Source organism: Balaenoptera ricei, chromosome 14 (genome assembly GCF_028023285.1).
Source record: "Balaenoptera ricei isolate mBalRic1 chromosome 14, mBalRic1.hap2, whole genome shotgun sequence".
Lineage (NCBI taxonomy): Eukaryota > Metazoa > Chordata > Mammalia > Artiodactyla > Balaenopteridae > Balaenoptera > Balaenoptera ricei.
This window is the reverse complement of record NC_082652.1, coordinates 30,028,436-30,050,597: the sequence shown is the minus strand read 5'-3', so window position 1 is coordinate 30,050,597 and position 22,162 is coordinate 30,028,436. Positions and strand designations below refer to the sequence as shown.

The 22,162-nt window shown below is 46.2% G+C and overlaps 1 protein-coding gene across 1 annotated transcript in view; it reads right to left on the bottom strand.

The window, feature by feature from the left end:
- PIEZO2 (piezo type mechanosensitive ion channel component 2) overlaps window positions 1-22,162 on the bottom strand; it is a 345,750-nt gene that overhangs the window by 71,751 nt on the left and 251,837 nt on the right. Inside the window, exons 17-22 of the mRNA XM_059894050.1 lie at window positions 21,400-21,573; window positions 11,650-11,861; window positions 9,922-10,082; window positions 2,319-2,495; window positions 1,901-2,026; window positions 310-510 (exon numbers count right to left, since the gene is read on the bottom strand). Coding sequence (XP_059750033.1) covers window positions 310-510; window positions 1,901-2,026; window positions 2,319-2,495; window positions 9,922-10,082; window positions 11,650-11,861; window positions 21,400-21,573 — 1,051 coding nt within the window. The remainder of the gene's footprint in view (window positions 1-309; window positions 511-1,900; window positions 2,027-2,318; window positions 2,496-9,921; window positions 10,083-11,649; window positions 11,862-21,399; window positions 21,574-22,162) is intronic.

Sequence of the window (22,162 nt, the reverse complement as noted above, 5' to 3'; positions counted from 1 at the left end):
AGGCCTACCACACCATTCAGGTCAAAACAGTGCATTTTGGCTAAGGTTACACATCCAGAAGGCACAAAACAGACATCCACACATCTGTAAGACCAGAGATCCCGAGAGGCCATGTCCACTGCCACAGAGCAGGGGACTGGCACCGGGTCCTGGAGACATTCAACCAGGCCAGGCTAACCCTTCAGTTAGGCTCCTCCCAGATCCTGAGGAGACTGAGACGTGCCACAAAGCCCCAGTGGCCACCTGGCCGAAAGCAGCCACTGGAATTTTCACAGGAAAGAAAGAAAACAGGTCAGCAAGGAAACTGACCTCCAGACCAAACTTGTAGAAGAAGTAATTGATGAAATACTTGGCACAATTGACAAGTCCATCATCCAGGTGGAGTCTTGTAATGTCGTGAAAGATGGTTTTAGACACGGGGGCCGTGAGGTTGTTCCGACCGCGATAATACTCCTGATGGCGGTAGATGGTGACCTCAAAGGCCAGAATGGCCAGCATCAGGAGGTTGTTCTGGAAAGCAAGGAAACTGCATGTGACGCCACGTGGTCATTTAAACAATCCCCACGAGATACCATCTCATTCCATTCTGGGTGTCTAAAAGAACAGTGCATGATCAAATCCCACCTCTATAAAATACAGTCTTGAATTCAATGCTCATTTTCCCTGTTTTATGGGAACAAGGGTGGAGTTATCTCCAATGTGCAAATCAGGCTAATTTCCATGATAACAGGATCTGGAACCTCTACACCAAAGACAGGTGATGGTCATGCCTGTTCCTGAAAAAGTACACACTGAACCTGGAAGCCTTGTCCAGTTACCTTGGGAGGGTCGTCCAACCTTCTTTGCAACTAAAAGTGAGAAACTCTTGTACAGCATCCTACAAGGACCCCAGGAAACAGACTGAACTGCCGAGTGGGACTCGCATTAGAGGGGGGAGTTTTGAACACCTCTGAAAGCTGTCTAGAGAGAGCAGTAGGTGGAAAAATACGCTGATTATACCACAAAATAATAATAGTGATGATAACAATAATAATAAAATAGTTAACATTTATGTGCCAGACACTATTCTAATCCCCCTTTTCAAATATAAGTTTGTTTTATCTTTACAACAGCTCTTAATGGTAGACATCATTCATACATTACAAACGATATCTGCCATATGAGCAAAAAACTACAAAGCTACACCAAGAAAAATGAGATGCTTAGTGCACTTTCAAATTCTGGGAGTTGAGTACAAAGGTTTTAAGTGCATTGTCAGCATAATCCATCAAAGTAAAATGCCCAGATTATCCATCAGAATAAAATGTGAATAATCTGAACCATATTGCTTTCCTTATGTTTGTTACAACTACTTGCAATCAAAATTTCCTTTTCAAAGATATGCTCTTTTTATTTGGCTACCTCTAAACATAATATATGCCCTTGGTTAAAATTTGTAGAATTTAGATAGCAAACATTTCTTGTGACATGACACCTACTTCTCAGAAACGATCACTGCTGACCATTTGGTATAATTTACTCAGTATTTTTTCTTTGTGTCTAAAACACTTCATCCTATGAATGGTGTTTTGAAGTTTGCTTTTTTTTTCAACGTTACAGTATATTTTGGACATCTTTCAGTGTCTGATAGTGTCAATCTACCTCTGTCTTTGAGTGGTTTTATAATGTTCCAGTGAATATACTTGTCATACGTTATTCAATCGATCTCAAACTACTCAGTCGATTTCTTTTCAGCATAATGCAATACTGATTTTAATGTTCAGTCGTCTGTTTCAAAGGTGACTGCAAACACCATGTAAGAGGATGAGGCCCCTATCAAAGATGAAGTTAGCATCTCCCGGGAAAGGGCTCCAGACATTAACTTGGCAGACGCACAAACTTAGAGTGACGAAGGCTTTACCCTCAGGTAGACAAGCAAAGGAGAGGACTTCCTCAGGCCGACCCACTCCGCTGGGTCAATGGGGGCGCTGTAGAGCAGAGACTTGTTCAGCTGCTGCAGGGGTATATTCGTTTGGTTTTCATTTGGCTGAAAAGAAGAGAAAGGGGAGTAAAAAATGGACCCATGGATTAGGAGAGTTCAGAGTAGTCTCCCTCTATGGTTGGAGGGAGAGAAGACCCACTTCATGGGGGAAATCTCAGCATCAGAAGAGATGGGGGGCCAGGATGCCTCCAACCTGCTGAGCTGATGAAGGCCAGACAGGATGTGCTGGGGATGTGTGTCCCCCAGTATCTGGCTCCCTTCCCTGAAGGCCAGGCAAGGAGACACCCCCCCGGCCCCCCCACCCCCCCGCCCCACCAACCCCGTGTCTGAGGCTCACCAAGGAACAGTTGACAGAAAAGTTCTCAGGCTTAATGGTCTGCAGCTGGTACAACATTTTGCAGACAATGATCACACATGTCCACACAGTGCAGACGCTTGAAGCCAGGCGGCGGAGCTTGGTGTACGGCAGAGCAAAAGCCCAAGAAATCAAAAATACATAGTTGAACACAGACACCTGAAAACAGAAAATCAGAAATGGGGACAAAAATACGTAACATGGCACAACATCTACAAAACCTGGCAACCTGATTGATCCTGTTCCGCTGAGTTCAGCAAAGGCTGATTGAGCTCCTTGCATGGGCAAGGCATGGCCCTGAGTGTTAAGACACATGTCTTGTAGGCAGACAGGTGTATAACCAGGTGATGTCAAATAACGTAGCAGCGGGAAACTACATGGGTTAACAGGCTCCTGTGAGAACACCCACAGGAGGTCCTTGGCCCAGTCTGGAGCTTCAGGAACATCTCCTGGCAGAGATGATTCCTGAGCTGTGCCTTGAAGGATGCAGGAAGTCAGCCAGGCCAGGAAAGGTGAGAAGTGCATTCCAGGTAAAGGACGTACAAGCAAAGGCAGCAAAGCATGAAGTAGCATGACAGGAGCAGGTGACCCCAAACAGCTGGAGATTTTGGACTCAACAGCGGTGAACAGCAGCAGAAAGGGAGGCTGGACATGCATCTGGGAGCCACGTTTTGATGGACCCTTTACAACCATGTACATGAACCCCTCCTGCAGAAAGCAGAGAGTGCTGAAGGGCTTTCCACTGGGAAACCCTAGGGAAATATTACATTTTATTTAGATAGTGTAGCTGAGGAATGCAGGTGCATCAGTGGGGTTGCGCCAGAGGTCAGGGGACCAGCTCACACCCACTGCAGTTGTCCAGCAGAACAATGACAAGGGCCCAAACTGGGGTAGTGGGGCAGAGAGGGGGAGGAGTCGGGGGTCTGAGGCAGGAAGTAAAATTAGCAGGATTTGAAGACTGACTGGCTTAGAGCGGTTTGGGGGGCGAGGGAGGAAGTGTGGGAGATGCTTCCCAGCTTCAGGCTTGGGAGCCAGAGCCCTGAGAGGATGGCAGTCCCCAACCGAGACAGGATCTGGGGTGGGTGCAGGTGTAAAGCAGGAAGGCAATGACTTCAACTTGCTTTGAGACCGTGAGTGTGTTTTTCCATCAGGTAAGATGCCCACTCATTTCTAACCGTTCTTCAGAGCTTGCAGTTCATTGAACAGTACAGAAGCACTGCCATCTTATTCAGTCATGGAAAATCCTCACTTATTCTGAATATCATTAAAATAATATCTGACTATTGTTACACTGATATCATAGAAACATTTAGTATGATCGGGTAGAAATAACCACAAGCATGCAATTGATAAAACTGAACAGGCACCAAGTGCCAAGCACTCAGAGAGGTATGGTTACCTGTTGGGCTTACAAAGCTATAAAACAAGAAGTGTGGAGACGCCAAGACAGTATTAATTCTGCAGTTTGTTACCTGCGACCCTTCTACTTAACTACTTGTCACTGTCCAAGGCATGGAACGTCTCTGAGAGTTAAGTGCTGAAATAGTACGGCAGTAGGAGTCGCTTACAGAATTGAGGATGAAAGAAATACTGTCCAAGGAAGTGCCCTGTAAACTACAGGCACAAACATAACAAATAACAAAAGTTACATTTTAGCAAGATATTCTGACTGGCCGGCCGACTCCTCCTCCTCCGTCATCAGCAAGTGTCCTGCTAATTGGGGTGCTAAGAAGCAAATCCTACTAAAGCTCCCATAAAATTAAGTCTCTTGGTTATTTCTTTTATTATGTATTTAAGGCACTGAGTACAAAAACAGTACGATGAATTGACATAGGACTTTTAATCTTTTGAGTGATAGAAAAAGATAAGATGATATCTTTTATTAATTAGGTTAATTAGGTTAATTAACGAATTAGGTTCACGGTCATACATCCCATGCGGCTCCCTGCCCTCAAGAAACACTACCTCAAGGTAGTGCAAGTGAGAACTGCAACAAACAGCCATGACACTGCGACGGCGGGGGTGCGCTGAGCCGAATTGTGGGTGTTGATCACACTGCTGAACATCTAATCCAGGGTTAGGGAAGATGGCCCAGAGGGCGTTAGATCTAAACTGAGGCCGGGGGTACCAACAGGAGCTGGCCAGGCAGAGGAATTGCAGGTGTCAGGCCACACAGGCGAGGGGAGCGTGGGGTGACCATCCTCGGGGCCACAGGTGGTCCATCTTGAGAGCAGTGGGCTCTGAGTCCATTCAGAGGACTCGGCAGCCCACCCGGCGGTTCAAATGTCTAGGACAGGAAATGGTGAAGTGGTCCAGGGCCAGATCACGTGACGGTGAAGATGAGAGAGAGCTTTGAACGTTTTCAAGAAGAGGATGAACACGATCCTAGTTACAGGCTGGAAAGAAGACCCTGGCCACACGATGGAATACGTGTTGGAAGGAGAAAGGATTAGAGCAATTTTGGGAATTGGTCAGAGGATAGTTGCCTTTCATATCCACGGGCTCCCCATCCTGGGGTACAGAGGGCCAGCTGTAATCTCAAAGGGGGCTGAGGGAAAGGTGGCGGGCTCAGCTGTAGAGATATTTCGTGGAAGGGGCTTTGGGACACTCAAGAATGAGGTCCTGTCCAGTTGTCCCTTGGAGATACGGGTCTGGAGTTTAAAGAGAGGATAGGTTTGAAGGTACAGATGTCTGCTCATTGTATGGAGATGACACATGGAGCACAGGAGCTCCTGACACAGCTGCCGAAAGTCTGAAGTCAGTAGAGGGGGCTGCGGACGGAGCCTGCAGGCCCCTGAGAGAAGCTGGTGGGGAGAGGGGAAGGGGACCATGAGTGAGACAGAGGAAAGGCCAGGAAAGTGTTCGGATTTGGAAAACAACGGCGGGGAGAGCTTCAAGGATAAGGAAATGGTCACCAGGATCCAATGACCTGGAGAATCAAGTTAAATAAGGACTGAAAAGCTCTGTCACGCGGGTATTTTTGTTTCTTATCAGGTTGCAAACAGGAAAACGGGGAGTCAGAGAAGTGTGGTGCTTCATTCAATGCAATCATGGTTGACAAAGGTCTCCTCATGTCCCCGATGATAAGAATCTCATGGAACATACATTTTTAGAAAATGACAGATATCTAGGCCCCCACCAATATCCAACGAGTCAGAATTTCTAGGGAAGGGCTTCCCTGGTGGCGCAGTGGTTGAGAATCTGCCTGCCAATGCAGGGGACACGGGTTCGAGCCCTGGTCTGGGAAGATCCCACATGCCGCGGAGCAACTAGGCCCGTGAGCCACAACTACTGAGCCTGCGCGTCTGGAGCCTGTGCTCCGCAACAAGAGAAGCCGCGATAGTGAGAGGCCCGTGCACCGCGATGAAGAGTGGCCCCCGCTCGCCGCAACTAGAGAAAGCCCTCGCGCAGAAACGAAGACCCAACACAGCCAAAAATAAATATAAAAAATAAATAAATAAATAAATACATAAGCTAGCCTTGCCCATTTCTGTCTTAAAAAAAAAAAAAAAAAAAGAATTTCTAGGGAAATAGCTGGTCATCCATGTATACAACAAGCAGTCAGACAATTCTTATTATGCTTGCCCATCCCCAGTCCCCCTCCCTCAGAGCCCCTACTGCTTCAATGTCACCTCCATGGGGCCACCTCGGCATGACATCTCCCTCCTGAGCAGCCAGAGGCTCCTCCCCCATCAGCAGTGACGGTGACTTTGGTTTTATTTACCAGCCGCTACCGTCAGACTGCCAGCTGAGGGAGGAAACGTGTCTGCCATGCTTTTGCGTCAGCACCTAGCACCATATAACCATTCAATTTATTGTAATTTACTGTAAGTACATAATAAAGGCTAAATGCATGCTTAGTGAGAGTGAAAATAATAATAATGATGAAGCATCAACTGATATCTGGGGAAAATCTCAAACTTGCAAAGTTATTGTATTTACTTCCTTCAGTCAGTAAACGTTTATGGAGCTTCTACACTGGCCAGGCCCTGTGGGACATGCTAAAGATACTTGAAGAAATGAGGACTGGCCCCTCCTCCAAGAATAACTTGATCTCACAGAGCTCACCAGGAACCTTTTGAAATTAGCACAGCTGCGTATAAAACAAGGAGAAGACAATGGTATATGTATTTTAAAAATCTAGGTCTTTCCAAAATGGTGTCACTCTGAGTAAGAGATGCAGAAGGGTTTCTGTCATGAATTCTTTCCCATGGTCTCTTCCTCCTCAGACGTCCATGAAGATAACCTCGGGAAAGTTTAATATTTGTGGGAGAAATGGCCCCGAAAGCTTGTGAAAACCAGCACCCTTGCTGGTGGCCTTGGATAAGGATGGTTTGAATGCAAAGCACGTGTGTGGCCACATCTCTTGAAGATTTAACTGGGGATGTGGACTTTGTTCTCATCTTGTCATTTACTGATGGGCTGTTTTTGAGAAAGGATTTTTTTGTACTAATCAAAATTAATAAGCTACGGACAGCAAATATACACAGCAAAGGTCACTGCTGACGGACTGCTCCTGTGGGCATGAGTGAAGCCTTCAAAGCAGAAGAGGCCCCTGCGGGCGGAGGTGAGCACCTCAGAATGCACAAGCCCGGAGAGGCCGTTCTCAGGTGAGCGGTGCCCCCAGATGGTGCAAAATTCCACCACATCCACGCTGGGCTGGCACATGGCTCCTTATGAGAACTACGTGCAAGAGGCAGCGTCTATCTCTCCTCCCACCTGTAGTCAGTGTAGAGAGATGTTAAATCCAAGCATCATGAGGCACCATGTTGGTGCAGGTCAGTGTGACACTGCAAAACGAGGTTCTGGCCAAACGTGTACAAATTTCCAAACAATCGATGGGAAACCATGTAGAGATCTGCCAATGGGTCCAGGAGGACACAAATGGGTCAAGACGGTGAAGATGACAGGAGGGAACATGAAGAGGATTCTCTGTAGGGCGGTGCTTCTGTCTGTCCCTCGACCCTGAGAGGATGAGGGTAAGGAGGAGATGCCAATTCTCTACCAAAGTCCTGAGGGAGGCGCTCCAAGCAGGACCCCTCAGCAGTCTCAGTGTGTGCACCTTGGAGTTGGTGACAGGGTTGGGGCACAGGCATTGAGGTCACACCTGGGCACAGGTGTCCAATATCACCCGGAAAACCCAGCAGCAAGGAGAGAGAGGATGCTTTGGTGACAGTGCGGGGTCATTGCTTCATTGGGACCCATGTCCAGAGGCAGAGAGGGGACCTCGTGCCTACTGCCCCAGGGCTGTGGTGGGCATGCACGTGGGGCTGTTCGAGCACAGCTCAGGGGGGCGCCCACAAGGCTGTGGGTCCAGGAGGAGTGCGTGCTGGAAACCACGGGCTGGATGACGGCCCCAGGGCTGCAGCTGGAGCCATCGCAGAGGAGCCTCCGGGAGGAAAAGGGTAGATTTGATCATCCTCAGCCCAGTGTGAGGCCATCCTAGGACAGTACAAGTCAAATCAGAATACCCCGCATCCCCGCCACCCCTGCCCAAGTCCACAACACCAGTCAGTTCATTGGAGCAGGGAGGCGGTGAGGGAGGTGAGTGTGAGAAAGAAAGAAGCAGCTGGAAGAGGACATGTTTCCACTGGGTGAGGGACCAGAGTTTGCTTCTTCTCTGTGGCTAGACAACTCTGATTAACGAACTGAGATCTTGCTTGCTATTCAAGGTAACTACAGGGTTTTCCGTTATCTGAGGATGATCAGAATGTGTCTTGCATTCGGGGCACAGAGAAAAGTTCAGTTGTTCTTATAATTATGCCTCGTGTTCTGATGGCTCAGTGCACCCAGGACATTAATAAGAATCAGCTGTGAACACGGTGATGGTGCCCAGGGACCAAGTCAGTGCAGAGAGGGGAGGCCTCAGAGTCACTGACACTCAGGACCTTGTGGTGACTCACGCTTCAGGTGGGGTGACCTCCCCAGACACACCTGGGGGTCAAACCATCCTACAGCACCAGGATTCCAGCAGTGCCAGCAGTGGGAGGGGAAGAATGTCTCTGATTCATGAGTCTCTTAACGTGTTTTAAAGTTATAGGTGAGAGAGATGGGATCAGGAATGAAAATTTTGGAAGTCTGTGCAATATGTGAATTGTAAGGGAGGAACTGGTCGCATGCCACCAAAGGCCGTTTTTCTAACGGTACAACAGGGTGAAGAGACCGTAATCCTTTATTTACTTGACAGCCTATTAATAACGCATTCTCAAGACTCATTAGGATGATTTAAAATTATATGTATATATGTCTGCTTTTCATTTAGGATTTATGAGAAAGTGGTGTCATTTAACCCTCTCTTTCTTTCTCCTTCTGGACTCTCCAGGATGGATTCAGAGAGTGGGTCTTCCATGCCCTACTCACACTAATTTCTCTTTCATTGAATGCCCACTCCCATCATTCAACTGTCTCACGATGCCCCCACACCAACTCTGCCACACATCAGAAATCATCCGCACACCAGACTTGGTTAATTCAGAAATGGACTTGGTTCATTTTTAGCCACACGCTTCCTCTGATTCTTTTTCATTGCTCTTTAATATTCCGACCCTCAAATTCTGTCTGAATTGGTCAATTCACCTGTAAAGTTAAAATGCTTTAACTTTATTCTCAATTAATATACATATTAGGCTAAATTTTACTTCTAATCAATGTATAGACTTGGTTACTTAACGATGGAGCATGTGTCATTTTCTGCCACAAATCTCACCAGGACAGTGGTTCCTGTTTTGTTCCCACCTGGCCCTGATTACCCATCCACTTCAGATGGTTTGTATGAAAAGGGAGAAAGTCCCAGTTTAGACTGGAGAGCTCACATTAAGGTTTACCCCTTAGTTACCTACTCGTGAAATATTTGGGGTTCAAAGTACTGTAGTTGTAATATTATATTGTTACTTAACTTTTTAAAAATTATAGGCAGTCTTTCCTGACCTAATTTTTAGAGGGCAAAGACTCTTTGAGTTGTCACCAACTCAAAAAGTGTCCAGGGAAATTAGAAATGCATGAAAGTTATCTGTTGAAGAAATTGAAAGAAAGCTAACTTCTCAGAGTAAACACCAAATCATTGTTGGCTGAATGATGACTCTTCTCTTTTCAGGTAAGAAAACAGAAGTGCCATTACAATGTTGAAAGACTTTGTGCTTCATCTCAGAAACTCCAATCATGAACAAGGTGAGCTCTACAAAAGATTCTATCAAATTTTGGAACCTGCGTTTCCTTGGTAGCATGCACCGGAATGTTATTGTTTTCCCCCAAAGAGAATTTATGGAGGTAGATTCCCACGCGCGTAGTGGAGAAAAGCATCCTGTCTCATACCCTTCACTAAAGACTAGATGAAAATCAGGAACCTCTGTGATAGGACCACACTGATGAGGGACTAAGCCAGGGGCTCCTTCTGCCCTGAGATCGCTCCCTCTTCTCAGAACAGCTGTCCTGTGGTTTTCTGTGTGTCAAGTGTATGTGCCTGTCTCAGAACTTGGTGTCCTGACGTCGTGGGAAATCACCCTTAAAAAATCAGGGACAGTTGACAAAGGAAAGTGGCGACGGGCCCTGGTTCGGTTTGGCCTGAGGATAAACAGGTGTCACTTGCCTCTTTCACGGACACCCAGATGATGTAGGAGGAGACGATCTTGATGATGTGAAGCTCCAGGATCCACCACAGGAACGTCTGCAGCTGGTGGAAGCACTCCAGGAACTTCAGGAACAGCACCGTGAGGCGGTCAATCACCAGGTGCCACTTGTTCCTCAGATCTGCAGGGCAGGGAATGTGCCCGAGGGCACGAAAAGGGCTTGTGTGTGCCATTACGGTTGAAAGCCTACCTTGTATCATTCCCATGGGAATGAGAAGCTGCAAAATCAGAGTAGTGGATGAATTCTATCTAAGGCACCCCGATCTGGAGGAAGGTGGCCCAAGAATCCTACGTCCGGTGATGACTTCGATGTCACACACCGAGAATGAATGAGGGACAGGTTGCTTTCACCCACCTTTTCATTAAATTTGTGCAAAAAAGAATTTTGACCTTGTTTACTCTTAGGGCTGAGCTATGATTCCTTGATTTCCCCCGAATATTAAGTAGCTGAGCTCCCTCTTCATGACATTTTTCTTGCCAAAACAGTGGTTCCTTAAGCGCCAGTCTCCTTGCCGGGGCTTAACGAGGGGGTGGGCAGAGCCCAGCAGCCGCCCTGGACGAGCCCACCCCTGTCACAGCGGAGGATGGACCTGAGAGGCTGAGGTCACAGTTCACCAAGTGCCGCGCTCAGACTCATTCCAGTCATAATTTGTAATCAAATTCGTCATTTTCGACCTTCCACCTTGTGCTAGGGAATAACATTTTGCAGACTGGGGTCATGCTTCTGCCTAGAAGGTCTGTCCCGGTTAATCTGAACACAAGTCCTCACAGGACTGTCTCACGCAATCAGCCTGTCCCCGCCTTTGCAGACAGAAGCTCACGGGCCCAGGCAGATAAGACCCAGGGTCTCTGTACGTAGCTTCCTGACCTGGCTGGGGTGGTTGCAACAGGTAAGGTACTTGGTTCTGAAAGTTTAAGGAAGGTTTTAGTTATTGTGAAAATGTTTATTTACAGAGCGACTCAGGTGACAGTCACTACAAGACTGAGGTCACACCTGGGCACAGTTTCGAGGCTTCAGGGGCAAGTAAAGAGGGAGCAGGTGAACAGCTGCAGCCCAGTTTTTGGTGAGACGTTATTGTAAAGCTCAAACCTGCCTTTAAGTATAAAATAGAACCTAGTCCTGAGCCCTTGGTCCCCAGAGCTTGGTTTCCTTCACCTGTGGAAGGCACATCCGTCAGATACGGAGGGAGCATTTCTGGGCCTCTCTTAGGGTTTCTGCGACGAGTGGGCGAAGGGGCCAGTCTGTGGGGAGCTTGTCTTTGGGAGGAATCTTCCTCCTGGTGCTGCCTTTTATTTTCTACTTTGTAAAGCACAGAGCACCAGGAAAGACAAGGGCAGCATCTCAGCATCACAGCCTCAGAATGTCACCCCCCAAAGGCTATGCTCTCTGGTTCCTCCATGCTTCCTGGGAACTAACAGACTAAACGAAACTGGGCAGGACCCTGCAGGACCCAGACAACCAGCCATCTGCCATCTTCCTCTAAGTCAGAATTACAAGGAAATCACTGGAGCAATTGGAACAGGAAAGCTAGGACTACAGCAACCAAAAGACCACACCCTGGTCTCTAGTTCACTGCCTGGGTCGAGTGTAGACTCATTTTATTCACTTGGAGCAAGTCAGTGTTTCACTCCCTCCGTCTGGGAGCCGGCATCTTCTGAGCAGCTCCTGGGGTGGGCGGGCGGCTTACCTGATGTCTCTTCCTCCTCCTCGTCCTCCTCCTCCTCCTCCTCATCCTCTTCCTCACTCTCCTTGCTGAGCTCACCCTTCTTGGCCTTTGCAGGGCATCCCCCCGGCTTCTCCTCCCCAGGTCCTGCCAGCTGCTTGACTTCCACCACCTCCAAGCTGGCGGTTGGCTTCATCATGGCGAGGTCCGGAAGGCTTCCCTCGGGGTGGGCCAGTCTGTGGGCAGAGAGCAGCCGAATCAGGGGAGGGAAGGGTGCCGGGGGATGCAAGTGAGGGGCCCGTGAAGGAGGATAAACAAAACGGAAGTCACTACACAGCCTGGCATGTGGGCTTGTTAGCATCTGGTCGCTTTTTATTTTTTAAAGCTCTTTCTAAAAACGAACTGTAAACTCAGGTTTGGTTAGCTCTTCCAATTCAGGTTCTAGTGATGAGTTGGTCATGAGAGCTATCGACACCTAAACTTGACATTTTTCCCACAGGAGAAAATGGTCAGAGTTTAGGATGGAGAAGCATGAAATGGCATTGTGTAGAGCAAGCATTTCATGGCTTCACAGGGGGACTTACTCATTTTGGTAGATTGGTAATTTTTTCTTGATGCTGCTCAAAGTAATTGAAATAGAAAGGAAAAAAAAGGAGATGAGAACAGAAGAATTATAAGGAAAGTCAGAGATCACACATCATGCTATACGTCATCCACTATTGCATTCCTGTACGCCGGGTGCAGGGGGTCCTAACGCCAAGTGCATTCCAGGATGGCAGAAGCAGCGAGCTTTGACTGGGAACCCTGTGCCTGGCAACTGATCTGAGAGTGGACGGGACTGCAGTGGTAAAGGACAGAATGCGGGAACTGCTGAGGCAAATCAGATCATGCTTTTTTAGTAACACAGCAAACTATCCCCCAGGAGTCAAGTCATTCACATTTTAAGGAGGGATTTTTAAATTCTTAAATAACGTGTAACGTCAGTCAACCTTTGCATAGACCAATCCCATTCTGCCATCATCTGAAGCATATGCAGCGGGTGTTAATGCTTTTGGGGGTAAGAAGCCTGCATCACGCCCCATCCTTGGGCACCAGGTGAGCTGCTAGACCAGCTCTCCTGAGAAGACATGCGTGAGCCTGGATGAGGGAGCTGAGCCTCCCTGAGCTCGTGGGAGCTGCCGCCTCACCGAGCCCAGCAGACTCTCGGGCGGTCCAGCTTATTTTGTGGTGGATAATAACGAGTACGATCTTTCTCCTCAATTTTTTTAAAAAGTACATCTTTTTATTCATATTCGAATGAATGTTTGAAGGAACATTTGTGGGCAATAGATATTAGGAAAAGGTCTATTGGAATTACACATAGTCCTCTCCATTTGCAATAATTAATCTATACATTTCAGCCCGGCTGTAACAGGATGGACACTTAATAATGTTATTGTATCTGTACCGTTGTGGGTTCTGAGTCAATTATTTCACCTCTCTGGAATTTACTTGTCTTTTGTTTTTTACAAAATGAGGAAGTTTGGCTACATAAAAATCTAAGCTCACATGCAGCTTGTTGGTTTTACATTTAAAACACCTGTGATATTGGATAACTGTGGTCTTGAATCTGCATTGTCCCTAGACCGTTAGAGAGGTTCTCCTTCAGAAGTAATTCTTTTTAACAGGGTGTCAAGTAGATAAATTACAGAGTGTCAGAAACGAATTGTTAATTTAATGAACAAAGAACGTTCTGAGGATGGTGGAAGAAACTGTGCAGATATACACTTGCTTATTTTCTTAAGGTAGACAATTCACCCTCCACCTTTGGGGAAGTTCCCCATTCTTGAAACTGTAGTTCCACATCTCCTACACCAGCTCCGTGCATCAACTCTCAGGGTACTTCTTTTCTGTCCCTGCTTCATCAGGACTCTATGTATTAAAGGGTATCAAGGTGAAAGCCAGGTGCTACACAAATGTCAATGTTTCTATGTCCTCTTCAGGGCAAGCAGGGGGTTGCATTTTACAAGTGAGAAGACACTTTCACAATGACAGAAATTTGTGGATTTTACTGTGGAAGTATGACCACTTCTATCATCTACCTCAGCACTGCCATGACTTGATACTGAAAAGAAAACAGCTTTTCAGTAATGAGTGCCATTTATGGAGGGAAACTCCCAGAGATGCGGCTGTTTCTGCAGTTGCCACCACGGCTACGTAACAAAAAGTCCTCCAGCCACGAGACCCCCAAAGTGCTGTCCAGATTGAGGGGAGATTATTGAACGAAGGAATCACAGAAGAACATCAGACAAAACCTCTTGGAAGTAAGTCCGGAAGATCTACTTCCGGAAACTTGTCAGTTACAGGAGACCTGGGACCTGATGGAGCTGGGGGTGTCGGGGAAAGGGGAGAGAGTTCCTGTGTCTAATGCTGCTACCTCCCCCCTGACATCATCCCCGTGAGGAAACAGTGACACTGATGCCCTCTGGAGCAGCCTGACCTCCGAGCTTGTAACACAGGGCCAACAAAAAAAAAAAGAAGAAGAAGAAAGAAAGAAAAGACAAAAGGGGAAGTGTGTATCAGGCTATCATTTACCAGCCTAGGCGTTTGCCAACTGAAATTTCACTGAGAAAATTTGCGTGCATAAAATGAGTACAGATGAAAGTATTTTCAATGCATGGTTGGAGTTTCTATTTTAAAAAGACACTTGTGTGAATCCTTCCGACTTTCATTTTTTTCTCATTTTTCTCATAGCATTTTTTTTGAGGCAATCCAGAACAGTGTTAAAAGCATGCTTTTTGGAATCAGAACAACTTAGATTCAAGCCTCAATTAGACATCTTACTAGCGAGAGGACTTGGCAAATTTCCTTACCATGTCTTTTATTTTTTTTTTTAATTTTTATTGAAATATAGTTGATTTACAATGTTGTGTTAGATTCAGGTGTACAACAAAGTGATTCAATTATACATGTATATATATATACACATTGGGTTGGCCAAACAGTTCATTGGGGTTTTTCCAATGTTACTGAAAAACCCGAACGAACTGTTTGGCCAACCCAGTATATATTTGCCGTGTCTTTTTTTTTTTTTTTTTTTTAAATTTTTTATTTATTTATTTATTTATTTTTGGCTGTGTTGGGTCTTCGTTTCGTGAGGGGGCTTTCTCTAGTTGTGGCAAGCGGGGGCCACTCTTCATCGCGGTGCGCAGGCCTCTCACTATCGCGGCCTCTCTTGTTGCGGAGCACAGGCTCCAGACGCGCAGGCTCAGTAATTGTGGCTCACGGGCCTAGTTGCTCCGCGGCATGTTTGCCGTGTCTTTTAAATCTCAGTTTGCTGATCTGTGAAATGGAACAACAGTGCCTACTTCCTGGGATGTTGTGAAAATGGAGGTGATTTCCGTTAAGTGCTTAACACGGTGCTTAGTACACAGGAACATTTTTAGAGTAAAGAACCATCTGCTAATGACAGATTTGCATATACTTTTTGATAATCCGCATCATCAATTCATGCTAAGGAAGAGGCAGAATCAGGACACACTTTCGTGTGGGACCACATAGCACAGGATGCTGGGGTGGGCGCTCAATTTGGACTCTAATTCTGTCATCAGCATATTCCTTAATGGCTTGTGTGTTAAAATGGCCATTCAGAGAACAGTGCAAACGTTTCTCCCTCGAGAATCTGTCTCCGATAGTCTCAATGCCCAAGGCCTCTTATGGCCACCATCACCTCCCTCCACCATGTGGCCAGACCGGGTGGGTTGCTGCAGGGCTGCGGTCCGACTGCCCAGGGCAGGGTCGAGGCAGAACTGGCTGCCCCTTTGCTGTCATGGATTGCTGTATCGATTCCCCAGGAAAGCCTGTGTACCTTAACTTAGGTATGTGCCCCCCCAACTAATTTTAAAAAGGGATCCTGATTTTTCAAAGACTAAATTAAAAACCACCCTTTAGTGAAAAAAACATTCCCTGAAACTTCCAGCAAAGGAACTTAGGATGCTTGTAATTCTCTGCTGCTACTCACGTGTGGATTATCCCATCACTGGTGGATGACTTCCACTTTGGGATCCAAACCGACCAGCTAATGAACCAGATTCTCCCGGACCCCGCCCCAGCTTCCTTAGATCCCACCGTTTTGCCTGTCTTTCCCCTCAGGGAGCCCATTTCCTTCTCTCTGCATTTTCTTGACCTCGCCTGTAACTCTGGTCTTGCTTTTATGATGATCCAAGCTCTGAGCTTAACCCTGTATTTCTTAACCACGATGGTTCTCTCCTCTTGCATTCCAACAGAGCAGGCGACTTTTGTCTGTTTATTCACCCACCCTCTCTCTTTCACACTTCCGCAGCTCTGTAAGTCAATGTGTGCATTTCTCAATTTGTGTCCACATCATTTTATTCTCTCCTTGAGAACAGAAATCCAGTCTCACTCTGCTCACCTGCCTTTGCTTGGTGTACACTGTCATTCCCTGAGTGTTTGGTGAGTGAATTCTACACACTGGAGAGGCATTCTAATTTGAAACCAAAGAAACAAATTATGGAGAGTTGAAGAGGTTTAAGTCTGTACTAGGAGTTGACTTTGAAAAGCCACATATTAAGCTACTTTCCAATAAAGAAAATGGAAATTCTACTATGGTAAAATCCCCTAAGGCCTAAATTCCATTTATTTATAACTACTCCAAGGTAAACTGCACTCACCCCATTCATTAGACTGTTAGAAAAAAGGAACTTTCTTGCAAATGTGTACTATTTATAAGTAATATTTAAAGTAGAGGTTTTAAAACTCTTTCAGATTATATTCTGGAACTCCTAAGCACTTTGAGAAAACTGTAATTCACAGATGAGCGGTTGATTTAATTTAATTCAATTTAATATTACATCTTAACTCTGTGTGGTAGTAATTCCTCCAAAAAAAATCTACTAGGCAAGATGGGGTATAATGGCTCTGGTCTGTGTATAAGTGGGAGAAATAATCATTACTCCTGTTAAAATCTTCTAAATCAGTCTGTTTACAGATTCAGCTAGAACTTCCTGCAATTTTTCACATCATCAAAATTTTGTCAGTCACCCACTGTCCTAAACACACCCGCCACCTCACACCTCGTAGGGTCAAGTCTAAATTGTAATCGACGCAGAAGTTGAATGTAGGTATGTCCCCTCTTTCATTGGAACTCATGTTTACAAACGCATTATTCTCCTTATAAAACAGCATTGAGCGTACAGAAATAAATTTTGGGAGACAGAAAGCTTATTTACTTAATAAAAGGTTCACCCTATCATTGGACACACTTCACGTGCACCCTTTCAGAGGCACACATTGTCCAGAGAGGGACGGGCTTGTTAGGTCACGTGTCCCTTAAGGCAGAGCTCTGACCTTTCTTAAAATGTTAGCATTCAGACAAAAATGAGAGATTCCACTGGAAAGAAGACTGAGCTAATGGTGGAATGCTTCAAGTTTTAAATTATTTTAGATGACTTTGCATCTAGATCAGTCTAAGAACTCCTGAGTGAATTCACTGGCCTTGTGACTTGGGTTCATGGGCATAGGCTTTCCCTCAAGAGAAAAGTCGGGCACAACGGGGACCAAAACTTGTACAGTCGTCCCTCGGTATCCATGGTGGAGTGGTTCCAGGACCCCCGAAGATACCAAAATCCACGGATGCTCAAGTCCCTTACATAAAATGGTGTAGTATTTTCATATAACCTATGCACATCCTCCTGTATACTTTAAATCATCTCTAGATGACTTACAATACCTAATACTATGTGAATGCCATGTAAATAGTAGCTTGCACACAGCAAATTCAAGTTTTGCTTTGGGGAACTTTCTGGAATTTTTTTTCTTTTCACATATTTTTGATCTGTAGTTGGTTGAATTCATGGATGCAGAACCCGTGGATACGGAAGGCCAAGTGTATCAGCTATCAGAGCCCATCAAACCAATACCTGACCTCTTGGCTCCTCCAGCCACCTCATCTTAAAGCAAATGGTCAATACTTTATGAGAAACACTGAGGGAGACAGACAGAGATTGTGCTTCCTTACGTTTAGAGGGATAAGATTGATATAGCTGCTCGAGATTTCTGGTTCGAGTCTCTGTCTTACTTCTCTGCCTGGCAGCTAAAAACCTGAGGTTGACTTTTCTCTCTCAGGCTGTCCACAAAACTGGCCCCAAAGGGAGCAAGCCCGGCCTCCTTCCTCTTCTGCAGAGATCTGCACATGATGCGCTAAGTTTTTACACCTCCTTCTAGAAGTTCTGCCTCCTAGGGTTTGCTATTTGGTTGTCAGCCTCGAGATTTTACTTAAGATAATGTACTAGAGAACCAACAAATCTTTCCCAGGGTTATTTTGTTAAGTGGATTTCTTGCAAAATACATGCTTCTATTACCTAAATTACTGACTTGATTACTAATGACATGAAGTTATGGGAGCGGGTATTTTAATTCACCTACTTAATAAAGTAAGAAGAGTTTTGGTAAATTAGACCCCAAAGGCTCTTTTCTCTGAACTCTTAGGGCACTTGAGGTAACTCTACACACGGCACATGTCAAAGCTCACTCTTTATTACGTGTGGTTACCTGCTTGGTTTAGCTCCCCAGCTGGGTGACATGCTTCGAAGGTACTGCCCAGCTTTGCCTTTTTTGCAGAAAGCAAATATATTGTGAAGCTGGGTCATGTAAAATACCGTCCTTCAATACGTTGCTCTTTCAAGTAGACGTATATTTGAGGAAATTGATGCTTTAATTTTCTCTTAACCATAGATGGTTGTGACCATTGTCACTTCATTCAGGAATATCTACTGAGGGTCCACTAATGGTTAAGCCTCCACGGTAAGTGAGATGGATTATTTACAGGGCCTGCGGGGTGGAGGCCTCGGGCAGGGGCGACAAGACAGCCAGGCAGATAGGGGCTGAAGGCCAGTGTCGGGGGGCAGCGATGAGAAAGTGCTCCGGGAATTCAGAGCAAGGGCAGGTCCGCTCAGCGGGGAGCCGGCAGTGCCGGGCAGGTCTGTGGAGAGCTGGTTCTGGAGCTGAGCCCTCCATTATGTGTTCAAGAGGGAGCCGGGAAGCAACTCTACCAAGGGTGACATCAGTGGGGCTGGCGGCTGAGCCAGGCCAACGCCGAGGGCCAGCCGAAGACCCGCGGCCACCTCCGAGTCCGCTCGGCAGCACCATTCGGTCCAAACGCCGAATGGCTGGGTTTGCAAAAGACATCCAGCGCACCTGCAGGCCACGCCCACTGTCTGGTGATGCCATTTTTCACTTACAAGCTAATGAAGTGTTTAACACCCCCAGAGACCATTTTAAAAAAGGAAACCGAGAGAGAAAACGTTGAGGTACCCACCTATTTATTATCAGATACACGCGCCCATTGACCTTGGCATGGCTACGCGGGGGCACAAGGAAGCAGGTGGTGGCAGCGGGGGACAGTTGGAGAGAGAAAGAGGAGAGCGTTAGCCAGAGAGGAAGAGCTGGTGTCCCGTAAGCTCTGCACCACCACGTGTGTCACCGACATGGTGCACGCACCGGAGGAGGGTCCGGACAGCGAGATTCGGCAGCAGAGAAATCAAAGTCAGGAAATCGCCGGACGGTAACAGTCTCTCCCTCCCTACCCCCGAGTCACACACCCTGTCAGGAATCTGTAAGGTTTACATGTCCAGAGTGCATTTATCGGATAAAATACCACGGAAAACATGAATTCTTGCTCCTTCCCCGGAATTAAAAAAAGAAAATCCTCCTAAATGTCCAAATTCAACATACTGCTTTCTGAGGTGTTCTAAAACTGAAGTCAGAAAAAAGTCATTCTATTTCTATAGGAATCACTGTACTTTCTAAGACAAACTATGGACAAATTGCAGTGACGGATATTTAAATAAGGAGTGGATATTTAGTACCTTATTAAGTATATATTATATAATAATTACATTGTGATTATGTTATATTATATACTTTATCAGTATATGAGGGAAATGATACTCCTGAGAATGCCTACCTAGAACTAATAATAGTTTCACATAAGGTATATCATAAAACATTTTCATAATGCTAACTTTATAAATTCTGGAAGGCTAAACACAATGAATTCTGCTTCAGACACAAGTGACATTTGCCTACAGGGCCTACACAAACCACAAAAACAACAGACAAAACAGGAAAAGGACAGCTGGCTATTCACAGAAACAACAGGATTGGAATCACTTTAAGGGATAAAAATGCATCGATTATTCCCAATTTGGGAGGTTTCCCCCCCCCCCCCCCCAAGCATCTACTAAGCGGGCAGGAACAGAGAAGGCAAAGCAGGACAGTCAATCCCAACTCCGAAAATACGTTTTTCTTCATCATTTTGATTTTAATGTAGCCATTTACTAGCGTTCTAGGCACTAAAACTACCGTGAGGTGAAAATTGTTAGTAAGGAAAATACTACAATGGAAAAGAGCTGCGAAAAAGGTGGGATACGTATCTTATGTTCCAAGTTGAAATTTGGGGGACTTTTATATGAAACTCTTGCATGAAATCCCAAAACACCGAACTTGAGTGAGTCCTTTGAACTCCTCGAGTTTCTAGAAAACTGTTTTTCACAGAACCAAAAATGAAATCCTGCATTCCTAAACCATTCAGGTGGCTGCCATTATATACTCTCGCCTCGCCCTTTACATTTTCTTGGAAATGTAACAGTTAAGGGGGGCGCTCAGGCTGAGCTGCGGCCAGAGGAGGGCCAGCTCCAGTCTCAGACTCAACAGACTGCTTGGCCTCCTTCCCTGTCCTGCCAGGCGAGGGGGTTACGGGCTGGCAGGACACCAGAGGAAACAGGGAGAACACATCTTGACATAGGCTGCTGTCCTTCTCCAGAACCTACATAATTAAATCAGGTTCCACATACTTAACAGGAACTCTGTGCAACAAATTCAGTTTTCCATAATTCCACTCCTTAGCACAGCAGAACACAGACAGTTTGATATTTCATAAACTGTGCATGATGAGATACTGCTGCATCTTCTTTTGATGGACACGTTGTTTCCCTTGAAAAAGAGCTAAGGGGAATTTTCAACTGTGGCATCTGTGCTCCTTTGAATACAGCACTTTGCTCCCTTATTTACTTAACAAGTGTTTTTCCAGGAACTGAATCACAGGCTATTAGGTGAAGCAGAGAGGAAAATCAGTATCAAGGTTCATTAGACGAATGCTTGTAATTTCCCCGTGATGGAGCAGATCTAGGCATGTGTGATGACCCACCGTGGCTTCAGCACACATGGCCAGGGAGAGCCAGATCCATCTGCTACTTGTAAACAATTTATGTTTATTGATGGGCAGACCACAACAGGGAGCTGAAGAAAGAAAACACTGCCTTCACTTTCTTTCCTTAAATCTTATTCTGGTTACTCATAGATGGCAGATTCTCTCCTTTTAGCCAAGGTTCTTCCCTTCCAAGACGGAAGGGAGAATTCTGCACTGCGCTCTCACTCACAGCGACTTCTTCTCTGCCTGTTAGTGCGACTGAAAACTCATCCTCCGAATTAGCCAGATTCTGTAAATGTTCTAAAAACACCTCACCAGCCTGGACACAAAAGACACATCACCACCACAGCTACTCTGAACTAATTCACATGCCTGTCAAGATCACTGCATGAACCATCATAAATCACTACCAACTGTTTCACAAAGTGCCGTCAAATATTCCACATTTTTTCTCATTTTTTCCCCACTTACAGGCTGATACTCATGGCAAGTTCAGGGTTGAGATTCTAAGTGAGATGGTTGGGAGGGTCCAGGCTGCCTTCCTGGAGCTTCCTGCACGGGCTCACCTGTAGATGGCGCTGTCTTCCTTGCTGGGAATGGACTTCAGGTCCGTGAGTTCCAGGAAGCGGTCGTGGAAGTAGTGCAGGTGCAGGATGCACACCAGCAAGAAGGACGTGGGGATGAATATGCGCGTGAAGAGCTCAGCCACCGTGAACTGTTTTAAGCCAAGGTCCTCCAGCCTGCAAAACAAAACGGCTTTCCCCTGTGGGCTCTCCTACCCGAATGCCTACTGGAAGTTGGCTGTTTCACAGTGATTTCATATTGAGTGTTTTCAAGACAGCATTCTCGATATCCCCATTTCCTGAAGCAGCTGAGCTGCTCTCCACCGCCCTCTCCCCACCCTGCTCTTCACTGGCACAACCGTCTACCTCGTGCAAAACGCCCCGATCAGGGTGTTCCCCCGACACTTTCTTTGCCTTCTGGTCTCCACCATCTGCGTTCCTTCAACCTCATCCCTTGAATCTGTCCTCATTTTCATCTCTAGCACCTCCTATTCCAGGTGGAGCCACCATCCTCACTCGCAGGACCCCCCCACTGCTGGCTGACCGTCCTGCTGGGTCTATTCTTGTCCCCCACACACATCACTTTTTCCTCAGCCAGTCAAGGGTGCTTTAAAGACTTATAGAAATTTCACCATAAATGAGATGTGAACCATCACTACCTACAAGCCTTGCACCTCCGGGTGCCTAGCTGACCTTTCCCACTTCTCCCCTTGCTCCCCACAGGCCAGCCTTGCTGCCTTTCCACACACACACACACACACACACA